This window comes from Hemibagrus wyckioides, linkage group LG23 (assembly GCF_019097595.1).
Source record: "Hemibagrus wyckioides isolate EC202008001 linkage group LG23, SWU_Hwy_1.0, whole genome shotgun sequence".
Taxonomy (NCBI): domain Eukaryota; kingdom Metazoa; phylum Chordata; class Actinopteri; order Siluriformes; family Bagridae; genus Hemibagrus; species Hemibagrus wyckioides.
The window spans coordinates 12,670,992-12,687,594 of NC_080732.1; the positions used below are offsets into that span (position 1 = coordinate 12,670,992).

General features: G+C 41.4%; 2 protein-coding genes across 4 annotated transcripts in view; both read right to left on the minus strand.

Moving 5' to 3' along the window:
- Positions 1 to 7,533, minus strand: part of tmem245 (transmembrane protein 245) — a 29,950-nt gene extending 22,417 nt beyond the window's left edge. Inside the window, exons 1-7 of one of the 3 annotated variants that reach the window (XM_058376830.1) lie at positions 6,864 to 7,529; positions 5,246 to 5,363; positions 4,414 to 4,509; positions 4,121 to 4,243; positions 3,586 to 3,765; positions 2,853 to 3,022; positions 1,329 to 1,352 (exon numbers count right to left, since the gene is read on the minus strand). In XM_058376830.1, the coding sequence (XP_058232813.1) occupies positions 1,329 to 1,352; positions 2,853 to 3,022; positions 3,586 to 3,765; positions 4,121 to 4,243; positions 4,414 to 4,509; positions 5,246 to 5,363; positions 6,864 to 7,457 (1,305 nt within the window). In that variant the 5' untranslated portion in view covers positions 7,458 to 7,529. Of the gene's footprint in view, positions 1 to 1,328; positions 1,353 to 2,852; positions 3,023 to 3,585; positions 3,766 to 4,120; positions 4,244 to 4,413; positions 4,510 to 5,245; positions 5,364 to 6,863 lie in introns of all 3 variants that reach the window. The other 2 variants (XM_058376832.1, XM_058376831.1) reach the window with 2 other exon arrangements.
- A 1,580-nt stretch (positions 7,534 to 9,113) lies between these two features.
- LOC131344057 (DOMON domain-containing protein FRRS1L) lies at positions 9,114 to 15,932 on the minus strand. Its single transcript, XM_058376003.1, has 5 exons — positions 15,561 to 15,932; positions 12,747 to 12,831; positions 11,944 to 12,082; positions 11,341 to 11,587; positions 9,114 to 10,150 (listed from the first exon to the last, which is right to left on the minus strand). The coding sequence occupies exons 1-5, from the start codon at positions 15,754 to 15,756 to the stop codon at positions 9,978 to 9,980; spliced, it is 840 nt and encodes a 279-aa protein (XP_058231986.1). The 5' UTR covers positions 15,757 to 15,932; the 3' UTR covers positions 9,114 to 9,977.
- Positions 15,933 to 16,603: the final 671 nt, after the last annotated feature.

Consider the following 16,603-nt stretch of genomic DNA (forward strand, 5'->3'; position numbering starts at 1 on the left):
AAAATAGCAATGGCCAACTCCCAGGGGTAACCCCCTCCCCCAAACTGGACTCACTCCAAACCTGGACACGTCTCCCCCACCTTTCTGATTCAGGCACGTGCCGAGAGGAAATTTCCATTACTTGTTTATTCTTTTATGAACTTGTAGCACATATAGCAGGAAAAGTGTTTAGCTAAACCAGTCATGCTGGGCAAAAAGGAATTTAAGGGGTGGACAAGTGATACATTTATTATCTAGCTCACCACTAGCTAACTGACAGGGACAAAATTGTTTTGTTAACGTAACGGCCTACACGTTAGCTAGATACGAGAGTATCATCATGTAGCATATGGTGTTTGTGCTCCCGGCAAAAAGTCGCTAGCAAACGCTTCAGCCTCATGGTATGACGTCCTAATTATCCGCACATCCTCTTTATTTAGCTTTACGTCCTCTTATTATATTTATCCACAAGCAACTTTTGCTTAGTTTAGCATCCTGATAAGATTAGCCTGAACGGCTAGTAATACTAGAAAACGTTCTACCGACAGCTAGATCCAAAGCTCGATGTGTGAACTGTTAGTGCTACAGTTACAGCGTTAAGGAGCATCACAGTATTGCTCAGTGTGTCAAGGTTAAAAATAGCTCCATACCAAATGAACACGTGCTTCTAAAAGTCAGCGTGTATTTTCTTTTTCATACTTTCTGCTGTGTAGCTACGAGTTATGAAAGAATAGCCTGGACACTGTTTTGTCCACCCCTACAGTGCTACAGCTAAGTTCTTATAAAAAATAATTTATATATTCATTCTTATACAAATATGATATGGCTGAAAATATTAGCTATAAAGAAAGTCAGTTTGTCTATTTCTTTGGGTGTTTTTTGAAACATGGTGCTGGTAGTTTCTCGATTGTGTGTTTTGAATACTGCAGTAACTCGGTAAATATCCTGTTATCGGCACATGTCTGATCGGAGTTTCTCTCCATGCATCTCACACACACACTGAAGCCGACCAAGCCCACGCCAGTCTACATCTGTGGGAAAGAACGAAGCCTTCTTTAAATATTTGCATTTTAACCTGACAGGAAAAGCCTTCGGTCTTTTCCACAGAACAAAAGCAGCGCGCACACACACACACACACACACACACACACGCATAGCCAGAATTGTAAGTCTGCAAGCTCAGCTGAGAACAGAAAGATGGAGGGATGATAGTGGATGGAGGAAAGAAAAGCATCAATCCAAGCTTCTACTAGTTGTGCACACTGCCACGCTCTCGCTCTTCCTTTCTGTTGTTTTTGGTTTTTTTCCCCCTCGTCTCTCTCCCACTCTAGCTAGCGCAAACCATTTACCTGCTTGTTAAGCCAATGCCAGAGCTTTGAGGAGGGAGACAGAGAGACACAGTGTTATTAGAAACATCCAATAAGAGTGCAGGAAAGCAGCAAACATCAACATGTTGGTTTTTTTTTTTTTTTTTTCAGGCAACAAGAAAACAAGACAGGATTGGAGGAGGGAAATAACAGGAAACGCTGCATAGTGATGAAGGTACAGCTTAGAATTATGTAGAAATAGAACACATCGGGTTTTAGTGGCCTTTCTAATAAGCTAATGACCTGATTAAAATATTCATTTCATTATCATCTCTTTCACCTGCAGGTCATGTTTTAATGCGTAACAAAACTTTCAGGAAAATATAACTGAACAGCAATGCACAGCAGTGTCTGAAAATAAATCTAACCTAACCAGAACAAATCTAATTTCTTGGTGCATATTAGTTGATATATATACAGATCAGGCATAACATTATGACCTCCTGCCTGATATTGTGTTGGTTCCCCTTTTGCTGCCGAAACAGCCCTGACCCGTCCTGCACTGTGTATTCTGACACCTTTCTATCAGATCCAGTATTAACTTCTTCAGCAATTTGAGCAACAGTAGCTCGTCTGTTGCACCGGATCACACGGGCCAGCCTTCACTCCCCACGTGCATCAGTGAGTCTTGGTCGCCCAAGACCCTGTCCCTGGTTCACCACTGTTCCTTCCTTGGACCACCTTTGATAGATACTGACCACTGCAGACCGGGAACACCACACAAGAGCTGCAGTTTTGGAGATGCTCTGATCCACTGGTCTAGTCATCACAGTTTGGCCCTTCATCAAACTCGCTCAAATCCTTACGCTTGTCCATTTTTCCTGCTTCTAACACATCAACTTTATTCACTTGCTGCCTAATATATCCCACCCACTAACAGGTGCCATGATGAGGAGATAATCAGTGATATTCATGTCACCTCTTAGTGTTCATAATGTTATGCCTGATCGGTGTATATACATATATTTGTCTTTTTAAAAGCCAAAGCAGCAAGAGAAGAAACAAACTGACCCTGAAATCTCAGCTTATCTTTTCAAAGAGCAAAGCTCACACTAAGAAATGGTCTAAAACTAGGACGTTGTTCGCTGATCTGTTATCTACAGCTTATTTATTTATCACCACTGTTTGTTCAGCTGTCTACACGAAGTTCTACAGATACAACCCAAGCCATTTTTGTTCATTACACAAAGCAACTACAGAACAAAATAGCTGCTCTATACTGTAATAATTACATGTATATACCTCTTAACCGCATCATACCTCATATATCACCGTGGCATTCTTGACTCTGATTGGTTGTTGATTATTATTCTATAACAGCAGTTTTGACCCTAGCTCCGGCTACATTTTTAAAGGGCTAAAAATGTAACGAGAACAAGCAACCAAACTGGATTTCCTCATAATATCCACCATCTCCTGAAGTTCTCTGCATTGTGTACAGAGATATCTACAGGTAAGTGTAATGAAGGCTTTCTGTAAGAGAATCCAGCCGTTAGAGAGCGTTACCTTGGTATCAACCCGCAGTAGAAACTGTGCAAGTCCTTTGATTGTTCCAGGCAGCAGAGCATCCTGTCTGTCTCTGATAAACCTCTCCAGCACCACCCACCATGCTGCTAACGTCCGCTCGGCGAAATTCTTTACCCCGAAATGCACCACCAACCTCTTAATTACCCACACTGTCAGAGCAAAACACACACACACACACACACACACACACCAACATTCTTCAAAATGAGTATACAAATACGCTATATTGCCAAAAGTTTTGGGACACCCAATTCAGGTGTTGTTTTTCAGGGGTTGGGCTTGACCCCTTAGTTCCAGTGAAAGGAACTCTGAATGCTTCAGCATGCCAAGACATTTTGGACAATTTCATGCTCCCAACTTTGTGGGAACAGTTTGGGGATGGCCCCTTCCTCTTCCAACATGACTGCACACCAGTGCACAAAGCAAGCACCATAAAGACATGGATGAGTGAGTTTGGTGTGGAGGAACTTCACTGGCCTGCATAGAGTCCTGACCTCAACCCCATAGAACACCTTTGGGATGAACTAGAGAGGAGACTGTGATCCAGACCTTCTTGTCCAACCTCAGTGCCTGACCTCACAAATGCACTTCTAGAGGAATGGTCCTAAACCTTGTGGAAAGCTTTTCCAAAAAGACGTCCCAAAACTTTTGGCAATATATTCTATATAAAACAAAGGGAATACTATTTGTCCATCTAGCACACACAGATTACCAGCAAAGGGGATGGGCAACAGCTGCAGGATCCAGAGGTTGAGCCAGATCTGCACCAGCACGATGGCCCACACCAGCAGCACAAAATAGATATCGCTGGCTTTCTCCTTGTGCGCAAGACTCTGGAAATCCGGGCGGGGCCGCAGGGGCGTGGTGAACACATCACTCGATTTGAAGTCATCTGTGTACATGCAGAAAGACACATGTAACATTTGTTCATAAAATTATATACACATGTACAAATAACCTTAGGAGCCATAATAATAATAATAATAATAATAATAATAATAATAATAATAATAATAATAATAATAATCCGAGCCATTATTTTAAAAAATATTTTAAAAATAGTGGAAAATGTGTTTAATATTTGAAAAATATTATATTAAAATAAAATTATGTTATAGTTATGCCCAAAAAACAGGGTAAATCATTAGATGTGTAATTTGATTAATTTGGTATTCTTTCATTTTTTCTAAAGCTGTGGATTATATCACAACTTGATATTGTTTTCAGTATACGTGTTTTTTGTTAACCTTTAGATGGAGTTTTGGCATTGCTCTCTTCATCATTCTCAGCCGCAGGCCGGTGGTTACTGCAGGTAATGGCCATATAGATAGTGTTAGCAGCAAAGGAAAGGACCTGTCCTGGCAGTTCTCCTGGAAATGAAGAAAAGGAGATCACATTCAGTCTTGTCTCACACTGTCAGCACTAGACCTGTGTACAGAGCCTGGTTTATCTGCTGCATCATGGCGTTGAAGGGAAACCATTTCCTGCTGCAGATTTGTATATTCAGGACAAGGCTGACGGTCATTTCTTCTCTCCTCACCTTTTCCAGGTACCGGGGCTTTCTCCTGAGAGCCCATGATCAGCAGAATGACCACCACCACAAACATGGGCACTCGCCAGGCTCCTGTCAGAGACACTGCAACAAAACCCAAAACCCAGAAGTAAAGTGAGGACACTGCACACACAACTGCAGCGAATACACTGTTGAGTTCTCGATTCTGATTGGTCAGAAGACAAGTAGGTTTATATTTCACAACAATATTTAAATGATGGATATAGTGACTTATAGCAACATTTCTTTAGCATTTATGTAAGGAGTCTCCAGTTTCAGTGCTTATGTTATGACAAAATACATTTACATATACTTAAGAAACTTAAGAATCAGAAAAGGACGTCAGGTATTGTTTAGAAGTAGTGTCTTCTTTTTGTGTGTGTGTGAGAGAGAAGTGTTAAGCAGTAGGAGGAGTGGTTAATTACAACACAGCAGCTGTGTGTGAAGACTAACCACGGTGATGAATTAGAGTCTGTTAGTAAGACAAAGATCAGCACTATGGCATTTTGGCTAAAGTCCACAAATGTTGACACTATTTCTCTGTGATAGGCCAATTTGTCAGTCTCATCATGTCAGCACAGGAAATAACCAGTGAAGAAGATCTCTCTGATCTAAATATACTAAAATAACAGGCAGGGCTTAATAAGTGAATCCGAAAGCTGTTCTGAATCTTCGGTATGAGGAGAATAAGCAGAACAGAAAATGAAATGGTTTCAATTTGTCAAGCACACGGCAGACTAAACCATTCGAATATTTCAGCTTCATTTTTGACTTTTTTTTTCCTCAGAGTCTCTCTCTTGTTCCACCTCAGCAGACTTACCCAGGTAGAATATGAGAACCGTCCATACAGGCACGGACATGGCACGCAGGTAACCCTCCATACCCGGGGTCCACTTAAACGCCACAGCCAGCACATATCCCACCACTAATGTTCCAACCTGGAAAAGAGAACGAGAAAAGAGAAGAGAGAAGCTTTCAGTTCAGGATGTTAGACACGGGGTTACCTGATCTGGAGAGATTTGCCTATGGGTTTTATCACTAAAAGCAGAAAATATGAAATATGATGAGAGAAACGTGCATTGGTGTCAAAAGTAATGGAACAGATTTTTCAGGTTTTCCCGTCCATACTTTCACCGATCTGGAAATGCCTTCTTTTAAAATTACATTTTCCTATTTCTATATGTCCATCCAATTTCAGGAAATCAATCAAACCAAATCTCTGGATTTGCATGATCTCGGGTCTAATGCTGTTTAAACCTATGTTCAGCCGGTATTGTAAATAAACTTAGATGCATTGGCTTGAAAATGTCAGACAAAAAAAAAAAAATAGTATGCACTGGAAACATTCCAACTTTTGTCCACAGAGGAACACTCGTGTTCAGTGAAGCTTGATATTCATCCAGATCACTGACAGCAAATTATTACACACACTCAAAGACATACAGGGAGTCGAGTTTGTTTGTTCGTTTGTTTCGGAGTGTGTTTCGAGTTTATGCTCCATTAGCTTCGGGCTGTGTTTCCTCTTTCCTCTTGATACCAAATACGGTAAACAGAAACGTCTTACAGAGAAAACAAATCACTTACAGGGAAGTAAGTCAGAGACAAAATGTATCTTGCTAGCACCAGAAGAGCATGTGATTTTGATTGTCTAGTATATAAAATCTATAAATACAGAATTTTCACATGTGGTCCAGTGAAGATGTGAATACTTTTATTCTGGGATTTATGACTTCTAATATACTTGACATTAGACTTTAGCCTCAGGGTAAGGTTTTTGGTTTATGGTCAGAAGATTAAGCCCAAGCCGTACCCTGAGTATGGTCCGAAACTGATCCAGTACTGACATCCCAGTCCATAGAGTTTACTCAGAATAAAGAAATGAAAACCAGCATGCAGTGAGCAGCGGTTCTGGTGTGTTGATTGTAGATAATAACTATCTATTAATCACTCTTTACAGCTATGGTGAGCAGAAAAGCATCTCAGAGGAGCGGAAGACCACATCAGTGTCCACTCCTGTCAGCTGAGAACAGGAAGGTCAGTCTACAGCAGACACAAGCTCACCAAAACTGGACAGACTGGACCTGGACTTCAGGTACACTTACCAGCATGACTGAGGCACAATAACCAGGCCACAGTTAAAGTCACTGAGATCACATCTCCACATTCTGGTGTTATATCGTTAAGTGAAGCTCTTGGCCTTGTACCTGCTTGCTTTTATGTATTCACATCACGCATCATGAATATTTTATTAGATAATCGCATTAATGAAATGTGTGCGCGAGCGCTCCTAATGAAATCACTGAATCGGTGTCAGGTATAACACAATTGTTCCTGAGACCTATTAACTAACACTACGGTATGATATGATCGGACAAATCGTTCGAACCCTAGCAAGAGGGGCGTGTCACACTCCCTCTCTCGCGCACTGACCCACTCACCCACAAGGCGTTGAAGCAGTCGAGCACGTGGCATATGATGTCACACAGGTGCTCGAGCACAGCCTGCATGCCGATGACGCTCCAGAAGAGGTACAGGAAGTAGAGGAGCGGAGCACCGGCCCCGATCACCAGCAGCACCTTGAGACGCTCGAGCAGCAGAGCGCCCAGAGTCTCTACACCGTGGTTCACACAGCGGACCGGCACCAGCAGTGTCCCCAGCACGATGGGCGTGCCGCTGGCCCGGAGTCCGCTGAGCCATGAGCGTCCCACGCGCGCTAGGGAGTGCTTGAACGGGTGCAGAAATGTCCCGCACAGCACTGCCCAGAGCAGCGGCCGCAGGAATGCCTCGAGGATGAAGTACACAAGCACCGCGGCGCCGCAGCAAATCGCAACGAAAATCATGGCGCCCGTGTTATAGAAGGCCTGTTTGATATTCTTGTCAAACTTCAGAGACGGCTGCTGACCCAGTAGGTGGCCAACGACACCGACCGTGGGCTGCGCCGGCTCCCCGAACGACACGCGGGGAGCGCGAGCCGCTCGGGGGGCGGGAGTCACCGGATCCCCGTCCAGATCCGGACCCTCCGCTTCTGCCATGTCCGCGTCTCTTCTCTGTACTCCTGCCTGTTCTGCACTGTAAACACTCGTGAGGAATCGCGGACGTAGGGAACATGTGACGTAGCTTGTAGCGAGCGCCCTGGGTAATGTAGTGTCAGGCTAGTAGGCTGCACTTGATACTGAGTCGACTCTTTCATTCGGCTCATTTGAGTGAACGCTGATAACTGACTCGCAATGTTCACGCTGTATTAGAAGAGGCTCTTCTTAATGAAGCATAGCATTAATAACGGATTCCTTACAGAGCTGAATTTACAAAATACATTTTATAAAACCAAAATGAAGAATGTTATTTTGTAAATTCTAAAGAACAATCTACTAGTTCCTATTGAAAATGCAACGACCGTTTGAAAGAGTCGACTCTTGTCGGTGAGCCGAGCCAAGTGATGTGACTCACCCAGAATAACATGGATTCCGATTACTCATGCAAGGGCAGGAAATTTCACTACCAAATCAGAGGGCTGAAAAAAGTAGGCTACCAAAAGTCTTATGACCCAGTTCATACCCATGACACCAACAGACAATCTAAACTGGATTTAAATGAAACTCTATTTATATATAAGGCAAACAAATCTATCAGAATGTTATCTTGCCATTTTCCACTTGAGCATGTGTATGTATAAACATACATGACTAGCACAGAATGATGTGAAGAAACCTTCACCCCTTCACATGCCACTTTAAGTCTCACACCACAACCTAGCCTCAAATCATATCTATTCAGAGGATCATATTTAGCTCATGGTGATTTTAGGGTTGCAGATATTGTGACCGACTCTATCTTAAGCCAATATATGGCCACGCAATTGTCCTACATATAATTTGCGAGAGATCCACACTTTGGGGATTTGGAAGCCAATTAAAGAAAAAAAATATGGTGCAACATAGGGACAGTCGTATCTCATTTTATACGACTGAGCAATTGAGGGTTAAGGGCCTTGCTCAAGGACCCAGCAGTGGCAGCTTGGTGGATTTGGGGGTAGTCCAACACCTTAACCACTAAGCTACAACATCCCTTAAGGTTAAGGTTCTGGGTTGTTGATTGGAAGGTTGAGGTTGAAGCCCCAGCACTGCCATCCTGCCACTGTTTGGCCCTTGACCTTCTTTGTTCCGGGGCAAGAGAAAGAATTTCACTGTGCTGTACAGTATATATGACAAAAATAATGGGTTCTTCTTCCAAATGCAACTCCTTTGCAATAACAATTCACATTAATATAGCCACCTATATGATTATAATAAATTGTTCCACAGCGCTATTTGAATTCTCAATTCTCGTTTATTATAAGGTGCTGATTAAATTTCTATAAAAGCAAATTTGATAGTCATGCTGGCTGTAATGAACATCACAGGTTGATAATAATGCGCTGGTTGTAATATTTTATATTAACGTCTTGTACGGCGGACGACTTGCCAAGTCTAAGACTAACAATGAACAAACATATAAAAACAAATAAAAACATAGTCTCTGATATCATGAAATCTGGACAGGTTTATATCACATTTACAGAAGGAATCTTCAGGCTCAGGTTTTTTTTTGTCACATTATGTTTTCCACCAAGGAAATGCTTTCAAAATGGAGGATCTTTTCTTTTCCTTATTTTTTATAGTTTTCAAGAGAAAGCTAAAAAACAGAGGGCCTGGTGAGGTAATGACTTTAATTCCACACTTAATCCAATTTAGTCCATAACACGGAGGACTCACAGCCAGACAGAACGCTACACAGTTTAATTATGAGTTATTAATAACACATAGTCATTGCAAAACAGGTTTTCTACAATTTATGTGGAATATAAATACTGCTCCGAACATAACACATAAAAAATAGACACTCTAGTGGAAACTGGCTTTTGTGAAATGGCTCTGGCATGCTTCAGCTAGTTCAGAGCTGCTCATACTACTGCTGCAATGCTGGAGCGTTTCGGTTAGATAGTGCCATAATGTGGGCTTAAAGTTGTTAGAAATCTTCAACAGATAACAGACATTGCTTCACAGTCACACTATAATATAATATTTTCGAGACGTTCAGTGGGTTACTCAGATATTATACTGTGATAATGTAGAGTAGCTGCTTCTGATTGTGTCAAGTGTTGCAGAGATGATGATTTACCGCAGCGCCTCCTAACGATACTGCAAGCAAAATGTCCCTTAGGGTGTGATGCAACTGTGAACAAACTGGCACTTGCATGTATTTGGCACTTGATTTGAACAAGCCGTGAAGAACATATGAGCGGTACTGGAGATGCTAAGGCATTTCATCTATATGGCGTCTGAGCTTGATTAATAACATGCTCTATAGTAATACAGCCTTCTTCCTAGAACTGTCTCTGTACTGCATAAATCTAGCTTGCTGCAGAAGATTAGATATTCCTATTTCAATATACAGCTGGTTTTGTATTCTGATTATTCTCTGACACTGTTTTATTGCTGCTTGTCTCTAATGCTGTCGTAATAATTCGTTTCATGGTGAATGCTTTCATGCTTCCAACTAATATGTTGTCCTGGTTATGGGCTTCCCATCAGCAGGTAGAAGGTGAGGGCCACGATGAGCAGGAGGCAGAACGGAGAGGAAAATGTCTGGTAGGCTGTAGCAGGCATGAAAATGTCCTCATATTTATAAATGCTGATCATGTGATCAGACACTGGTGGAGTGTCGATGTCATGCCTGGTTATGGAACCTGGGGGAAAATAAACACAGGACAGCCAACAATAAGATATGCACACATGCACATTAAAGATGTAACCGTATAAGGATATATTACTCACAAATGAACAGATAATATGGTCCAATATACACTGACTATCCATTTTAATAGGGACACCTGTACACCTGCTCATTTATGCAGCTATTCAATCGCTCAATCATGGGGCAGCTTAAACTCATGCAGATACAGGTCAAGAGCGCTCACGTTCAACATCAGAATGTGATCTCTGACTTTAATCATGGCGTGGTTGCTGCTACAATATTGTGGGTTTGAGTATTTTAACCTCTGATCTCCTGAAATTTTCAAACAGTCTCTAAACAGAAATGGGGGACAGTTCATCGGGAGGAACCACCTTGTTAATAAGACAGGTTAGAGGAGTCTGGCTCGAGCTGCCAGTAACTCAATCACTCTTTACAACTGTGGTGAGCAGAAAAGCATCTCAGCATGTACAAATCATTGAACCCTGTGGTGGATGACCTATAATAGCAGAAGAGCACATTTGATTTCAGCCCAGAACAGGAACCCGAGGCTATCATGGGCACAAACTCCCCCAAATAGGACAGTCGAAGATTAGGAAAATAATCTTTTTCCTTCAGCTGTCTAGTTTGAGTGAGTCTGTGCCTGTGATGGCCTCAGGTTCTTCATCACCTTTGGGATGAATTAGAGCGGAGACTGCGAGCCATTACAAAACTGGGACGTCTGCCTTTACATGCACATGAATGTAATATGGAGTTGGCCCGCCCTTTGCAGCTACATCAGCTTCAACTCTTCTGGGAAGGCTTTCCACAACGTTTAGGAGTGTGTTTATGAGAATTTTTGACCATTCCTCTAGAAGTGCATTTGTGAGGTCAGGCACTGATGTTGGACGAGAAGGTCTGGATCACAGTCTCCGCTCTAATTCATCCTAAGGGTGTTCTATCATGTTGAGGTCAGGACTCTGTACAGGCCAGTCAAGTTCCTCCACACCAAACTCACTCATTCGAGTCTTTATGGACCTTGCTTTGTGCACTGGTGTGCAGTCATGTTGGAACAGGAAGGGGTCATCCCCAAACTGTTCCCACAAAGCAAATGTCTTGGTATACTGAAGCATTGAGAGTTCCTTTCACTGGAACTAAGGGGCCAAACCCAACCCCTGAAAAACAACACCCCTATTGCACACATACCTTGTATAGCAGGTCCCCAGGCAAACAGGTAGTACCAGCTGAGATGCAGGTCCACCAGTGTTTCCTCACGGGGCACGTGAAGCGGACGCTTGAAGCGGCAAGTCACCCGATTGTTCTCGAAGAGGCCCTCCTCATCCCGTGCTGGGTTTCGCCTGATCTCTTTAGCCCACTGGCCCACGTTATAGAAATGATGGATTCTCACTCGCCCGTTATCATCATGAACGCAGCCCATGACATCATCACCTCCCTGGGTGAGGGATAATAGATTATCACTATGAATTCTCTTCAATGTGTGTATATTCAACATGCACATAGACACATGAAGGCTCTGTGATTAATTGTTAACATTATCTAAGTGTTTTATTACATTTCCCTAACATAATAAAAATCATTCGTTCATTTGGTTACTGAAATTAATCGTATATTTAAGTGTTACTACAAGTGAATCAGCAAGGAAGAATTTACAAGACTCTGTGTGTTAGGTGATATGGGTTAATCTTTATGTCAAATATATCTCACTTTAAAGAAAACATTAAAAGCGTTCATGGCTGCTTCTGAAATATCCCTTATCTCAGATCCACATTTGCTTTCTTTAATAATTACCATTTTCTTGTCAGAGGAAAATCCAACAGCAACCCAGCCGTCTGTGTCTGCACTCATCTCGAACTCAACATCTGTACCGATGCGTCTGTAACTTAGGAAATAGTCACATGTTTCTGCATCGCAGCCCGGCTTTCCATACCTATACACACACAAACAAATAAATATAGGCAGAGAAAAAGAGACATAATGTATTACTGTACATGTGGCTTTATGGAACTTCTACAATGTGCTTATATTTATTGCTTGTTTATATTTATATAAGACTTGAATTGAATTGACATTAGTGACCCTTGTGAGAGCTGTATGCAGCTGGATTAAGGCAAATAAGTCATCATTGCCTTATCAGTGTGTGCTTCCTAAAATACCTGATATGTAAGACATAAAACATGCAGGATGGTGGAAAATAATCAATAACGGTGTGGTGTAATGGTTGTATTGATTACTCTCCAATAACCGCACTGCCCAAAATTGTGGTCTTCCTCTTATATTACAGCGATATAACGATGAATATTTGATTTTGAACAATTAATAGATGGCATATCATATATTTTATCCACTTACAGTTACATTTCATATTGTAGTAAGTCACCAAAGTAAGTATGTGGAGCAACTGCCAAACGTTACAACTGGAACAAACACACGAATATAAGCATTATAGGTGGAACTACTGTCAGAGCTGCTGTTCTAGAAAATTCATCAATATCTTCTGATCAATCAGAATCAAGGATTCAAGAGTGTGAAGGTATAAACATGTTCTAATGCATAGCATATCAGTATAATAAATATAAAAACTTTAAGCTCACCTTATACAGCCTTTTGTTACTCCACAGTCGCTGACTTTGATGCGGGCAAAGGGGTCAACAGGAGGTGCAGTTGGGAAGGGATAACCTGGGTGATACAAATCAAAGAAATACGCCTGCTTCAGTCATTGTATCACAGTGAAATTATTCCAGAAAATTGTTATCTGGAATATAATAAGTGAAGCAGAATAGAAAAGGACAATCGTGGTTTCAATTTGTATATGAAAATGCAATACACTGCATATGTTTGTCAGCAGAAGATAGTACACTACAAGGACAAACGAAAATGGACACCTGACCATCACACCCAGCATGTGCATGCTGGACATCCCATTCCAAATTTGGTCTATTTTTACTGCAGTAACAGCCTCCATTCTTCTATGAAGGCTTTCCTCTAGATGTTGGTGACGTTCAACCACAAGAGCATTAGTGAGATGATGCACTGATGTTAATTGAGGAGGTTTGGGGTTCAATCAGTGTTCCAGTTCATCCCAAAGGTGTTCAGTAGGGTTGAGGTCAGGTTTCTGTGCAGGACACTTGAGTCACTCCACATCATGTCATAGAGCTTGCTTTGTGCATAGAAGCATTGGACATTTGGGGCTTTTTGTTCCAGGGAAGATAACTTGCAATGCTACAGGATATAAAGGCTGTGCTTTCCACAGCACACAATTGTCTAGTTGTGATGGTCAGGTGTCTGTGTATATTTGGCCATATAGTGTTGTGTATACACCACAAGTCAACAGTCATGTTGAGAAATCTGCAGAGCTGTGAAATGAACAGAAAATGCAGCTTAAGGTTAGAAGTAATAATTTTTGCTTGAAATAAGAATTTTGTCTTTAGTTAAAGACCTTTAAACACTTAAGCCTCGCAGACCTTTGGCATGATGGTCAAGCTGCTCCTACAACAGCTCAAAATGGTCAAGATCTGGTCCATTCCATTACAATCAGAATACAAGCTGAGTGCTTCGTCTTTAAATAGTTCTTGCATAGTGTAGATCTGTGCTTTGGGTCATGGTCTTGTAAAAGCTGTGTCCACATGTTTGGGCATGGTGTTGTAAAATGAGTGATATTCTTCATTGCTTAAGAGATCTTTGATCATGTATAAATCTCCTACATTAGCACCACCGAAGCAGCCTTAAACTATCAGCGTTCCTCTGCCATGCTCGACAGATGGTGTCAAGCACCCCTCCAGCATCTTTTTTATTTTTTAACTCAGTCTAACAAATGTTCTTCTTTGTGTTCCAAATACAAACATTTCTGGCCATAGATCATTTTTTCCAATCTTCCTTTGTCCAATGTCTATGCTCTTTGGTCCAGTTTAATCTCTTCATTTTAATGGCCAGTCTCAAATATGGCCTAGAAGTGCCAGCACCCTGTAGTGTCCTCTTGATTGTTGAGAATGGTGTTTTGTGAGTACCATTCAATGAAGCTGTCAGATGTCGGTTCCTCAAACTACAGACTCTGATGTACTTTGTCATCTTGCTCATTTGTGCACCAGTGCCTTCCAGTTCTCTTTCTAGCCTTGTTAGAGCTAGTTTGTGTTCTTTGAACAGATTAATACACACCATTGTATGAAATCTTCAGTTTCTTTGCAGTTTGCCACATGCAATATCCTTCCCTTCTGAGAACAAGAATAGAATAGAGTTTCAGAAGAGTTTTTTTCTGGCCATTTTGAGCCTGTAATCAAACCCACAAATAAACCCCTTTAATCAGTGCAACAGATTTCAGTTGTGCTAACATTACTGTAATGAGTATCATTTACACTTTAAACATAATAAACCTGGATCATCATTTTCTATAATTGGACAAAAATTTCAAACCAAGGTCATTTTAAGAGATCCCAAACCTTTGGCCAGTTGGTGATGCAGTCAAATTCCTCAGGCATCCATGTACTATACTTAATTTTTAGCCACTGATCCTGGGAAAAGATCTGTGATCTGTCCTGTGATTTCTGGATTAGAATGGCCCATTGTAACACATTCAGGTTCTTCTGAACCAATACAGTATAGCTTTGGCACCATGATCAGTGTCCTTTTAAAGATAAAACCTCTGCTCAAGATTTATGAACAGGTTTTCTTTTAGGATTCTCCTGAATTTGGCTCCAATCATCTTGGCCTCAACCCTGACCAGTTTCCCAGTCATTATCCTAGAACCACCGGTGGGAATTAAACCAGCAAATCTTTTTCCATATGTTCTCTAAATCTCCAAAACCAAAGGTTATATGTCTATATTACTTTTAGTCATGGCTTTTCCTCTTGATACTCTTCCATAAAGGCCAGCTATGTGCAGCGTCCATGCTATGGTTGTCCTGCCCACTTGGAAAACTAAACAGATACTGATCTTCGCATCAGACTAAGACCACTCTCTCACCTAAAGAGGTAATATTAAAGTAACTGCTATTAAATAACATGGATATTTTAAATCTGGGGAAGTACAACTAATATTCCTTAAAAAATCAGTAGTCAGTAAGTGGCCTGTTCTACTGAGAGGTTTAAGGCAGTGGGCGTGGCTTAGTCCTCAGTCAGGGGTGCTGACCGCGGTGCTGAATGCGGACCTTCTTCCAAAACAAGGCACAAAACCACACAGAGGCTACATTGAATAATTTGTTAAATATGATATGGGTGTGATGTATATTTTTTTAATATACACTATTTGTAACGTAGCCATAACCTCCTTCTGTATTCCCTCAGCAAAAAAAATAATTATAATAACTGCGAAATTAGCATTCTAATCTTTTTCATCAGGCCTACAAAAACACTGCTCCAACGATTGACAAATATTATGCATTAATACAATTAGCAGTAACCAGATTTATTACCTTCGTCTGAAAGGTATCTAGACTCCAAAAATTCCGAAGCGAAAGTGCTGTAGGAATCCTTGTGATGCTCGTTGTGTCCCGGCTCTCCCTGCTCTCCATGGCCGCTCCGGAGTGTGTTATCGTCGGTAGGGCTGCCTGTGATCAGCCGCCACAGGCTCGGCTCCAACAGCAGCAGAAAGAGATGCACTAGAAACATCACCAGAGGTTTCTGATGAGATTTATTTATCAGACCAAAAATAAAGAAGTGGGATGTGAGCTTTGAGTCGCATTCCAGTGCCTAATATAGCGCGCGCCTTAAGCCGATTAGATAAGCTTTTCTGAATGAAAGAAATGCGGCTAATAAAGAAAATGATGCGCGAGCGACGGGGCTCGAGGCGGAGGGGCCAGTAAGGCTGTACCAAGTACCCAAGAGGGGGATGTCTAGTATGTATAATGGTGCTTTCGTTAAAAAAAAATAGATTCTGTTGAAAGACATACATGTATAATTGATAGTTATTTTTGTTTGATTAATTTTATAACACAACATTAGGCCTACTAACACTTATCATTTTGTCAGCCAATAGTTTTATAATCTCCGTTCCCCCACAGTCGCACCAGTTTCTCTCGCCCTCCTCATATCAATGTAAAGAGACTGACAGTGTGCGACTCCAGTAACACAGAGCTACGTGTCTGATGGCTCATGCTCTTGCACATTTTATTGTGGCTTGTTTTACTGCCAGCATTGTCACATTATCCAGGCAAGTTCAACTGACAGCTAATCTAATCTAATCCTATTATACTGTGTGTAATAACTTAATTCATTAGTATATGATTGCAAATAGATGAGAGCAAGTGTATGTGCAGAGATAGACCCAAGTCATTATAATGGAGAATAGTGTTATCTACTTTAGTGTTATTTACTTTATTAAACGCTGTAAGCCATAATGTTAAATGTTGCACCTAGTGTACGCTAAACTTGTTGCACCTAGGACCTAAGACTAGTATTTGTTCTTTAACAAGTCCTCCAAACGACAGTGTTCATAATGATGCTGAATGTAATCACC

Bases quoted from the DNA above. Each gene is read 5' to 3' on its own strand.
- LOC131344057 (XM_058376003.1), bottom strand. From the start codon at position 15,756: ATGTTTCTAGTGCATCTCTTTCTGCTGCTGTTGGAGCCGAGCCTGTGG. The intron at 11,588-11,943 runs GTAATTATTAAA...TCCCTCACCCAG, and splicing joins TTTCCTCTGACAAGAAAATG to GGAGGTGATGATGTCATGGG. The intron at 10,151-11,340 runs GTATGTGTGCAA...ATTTTCCCCCAG, and splicing joins CTGGGGACCTGCTATACAAG to GTTCCATAACCAGGCATGAC.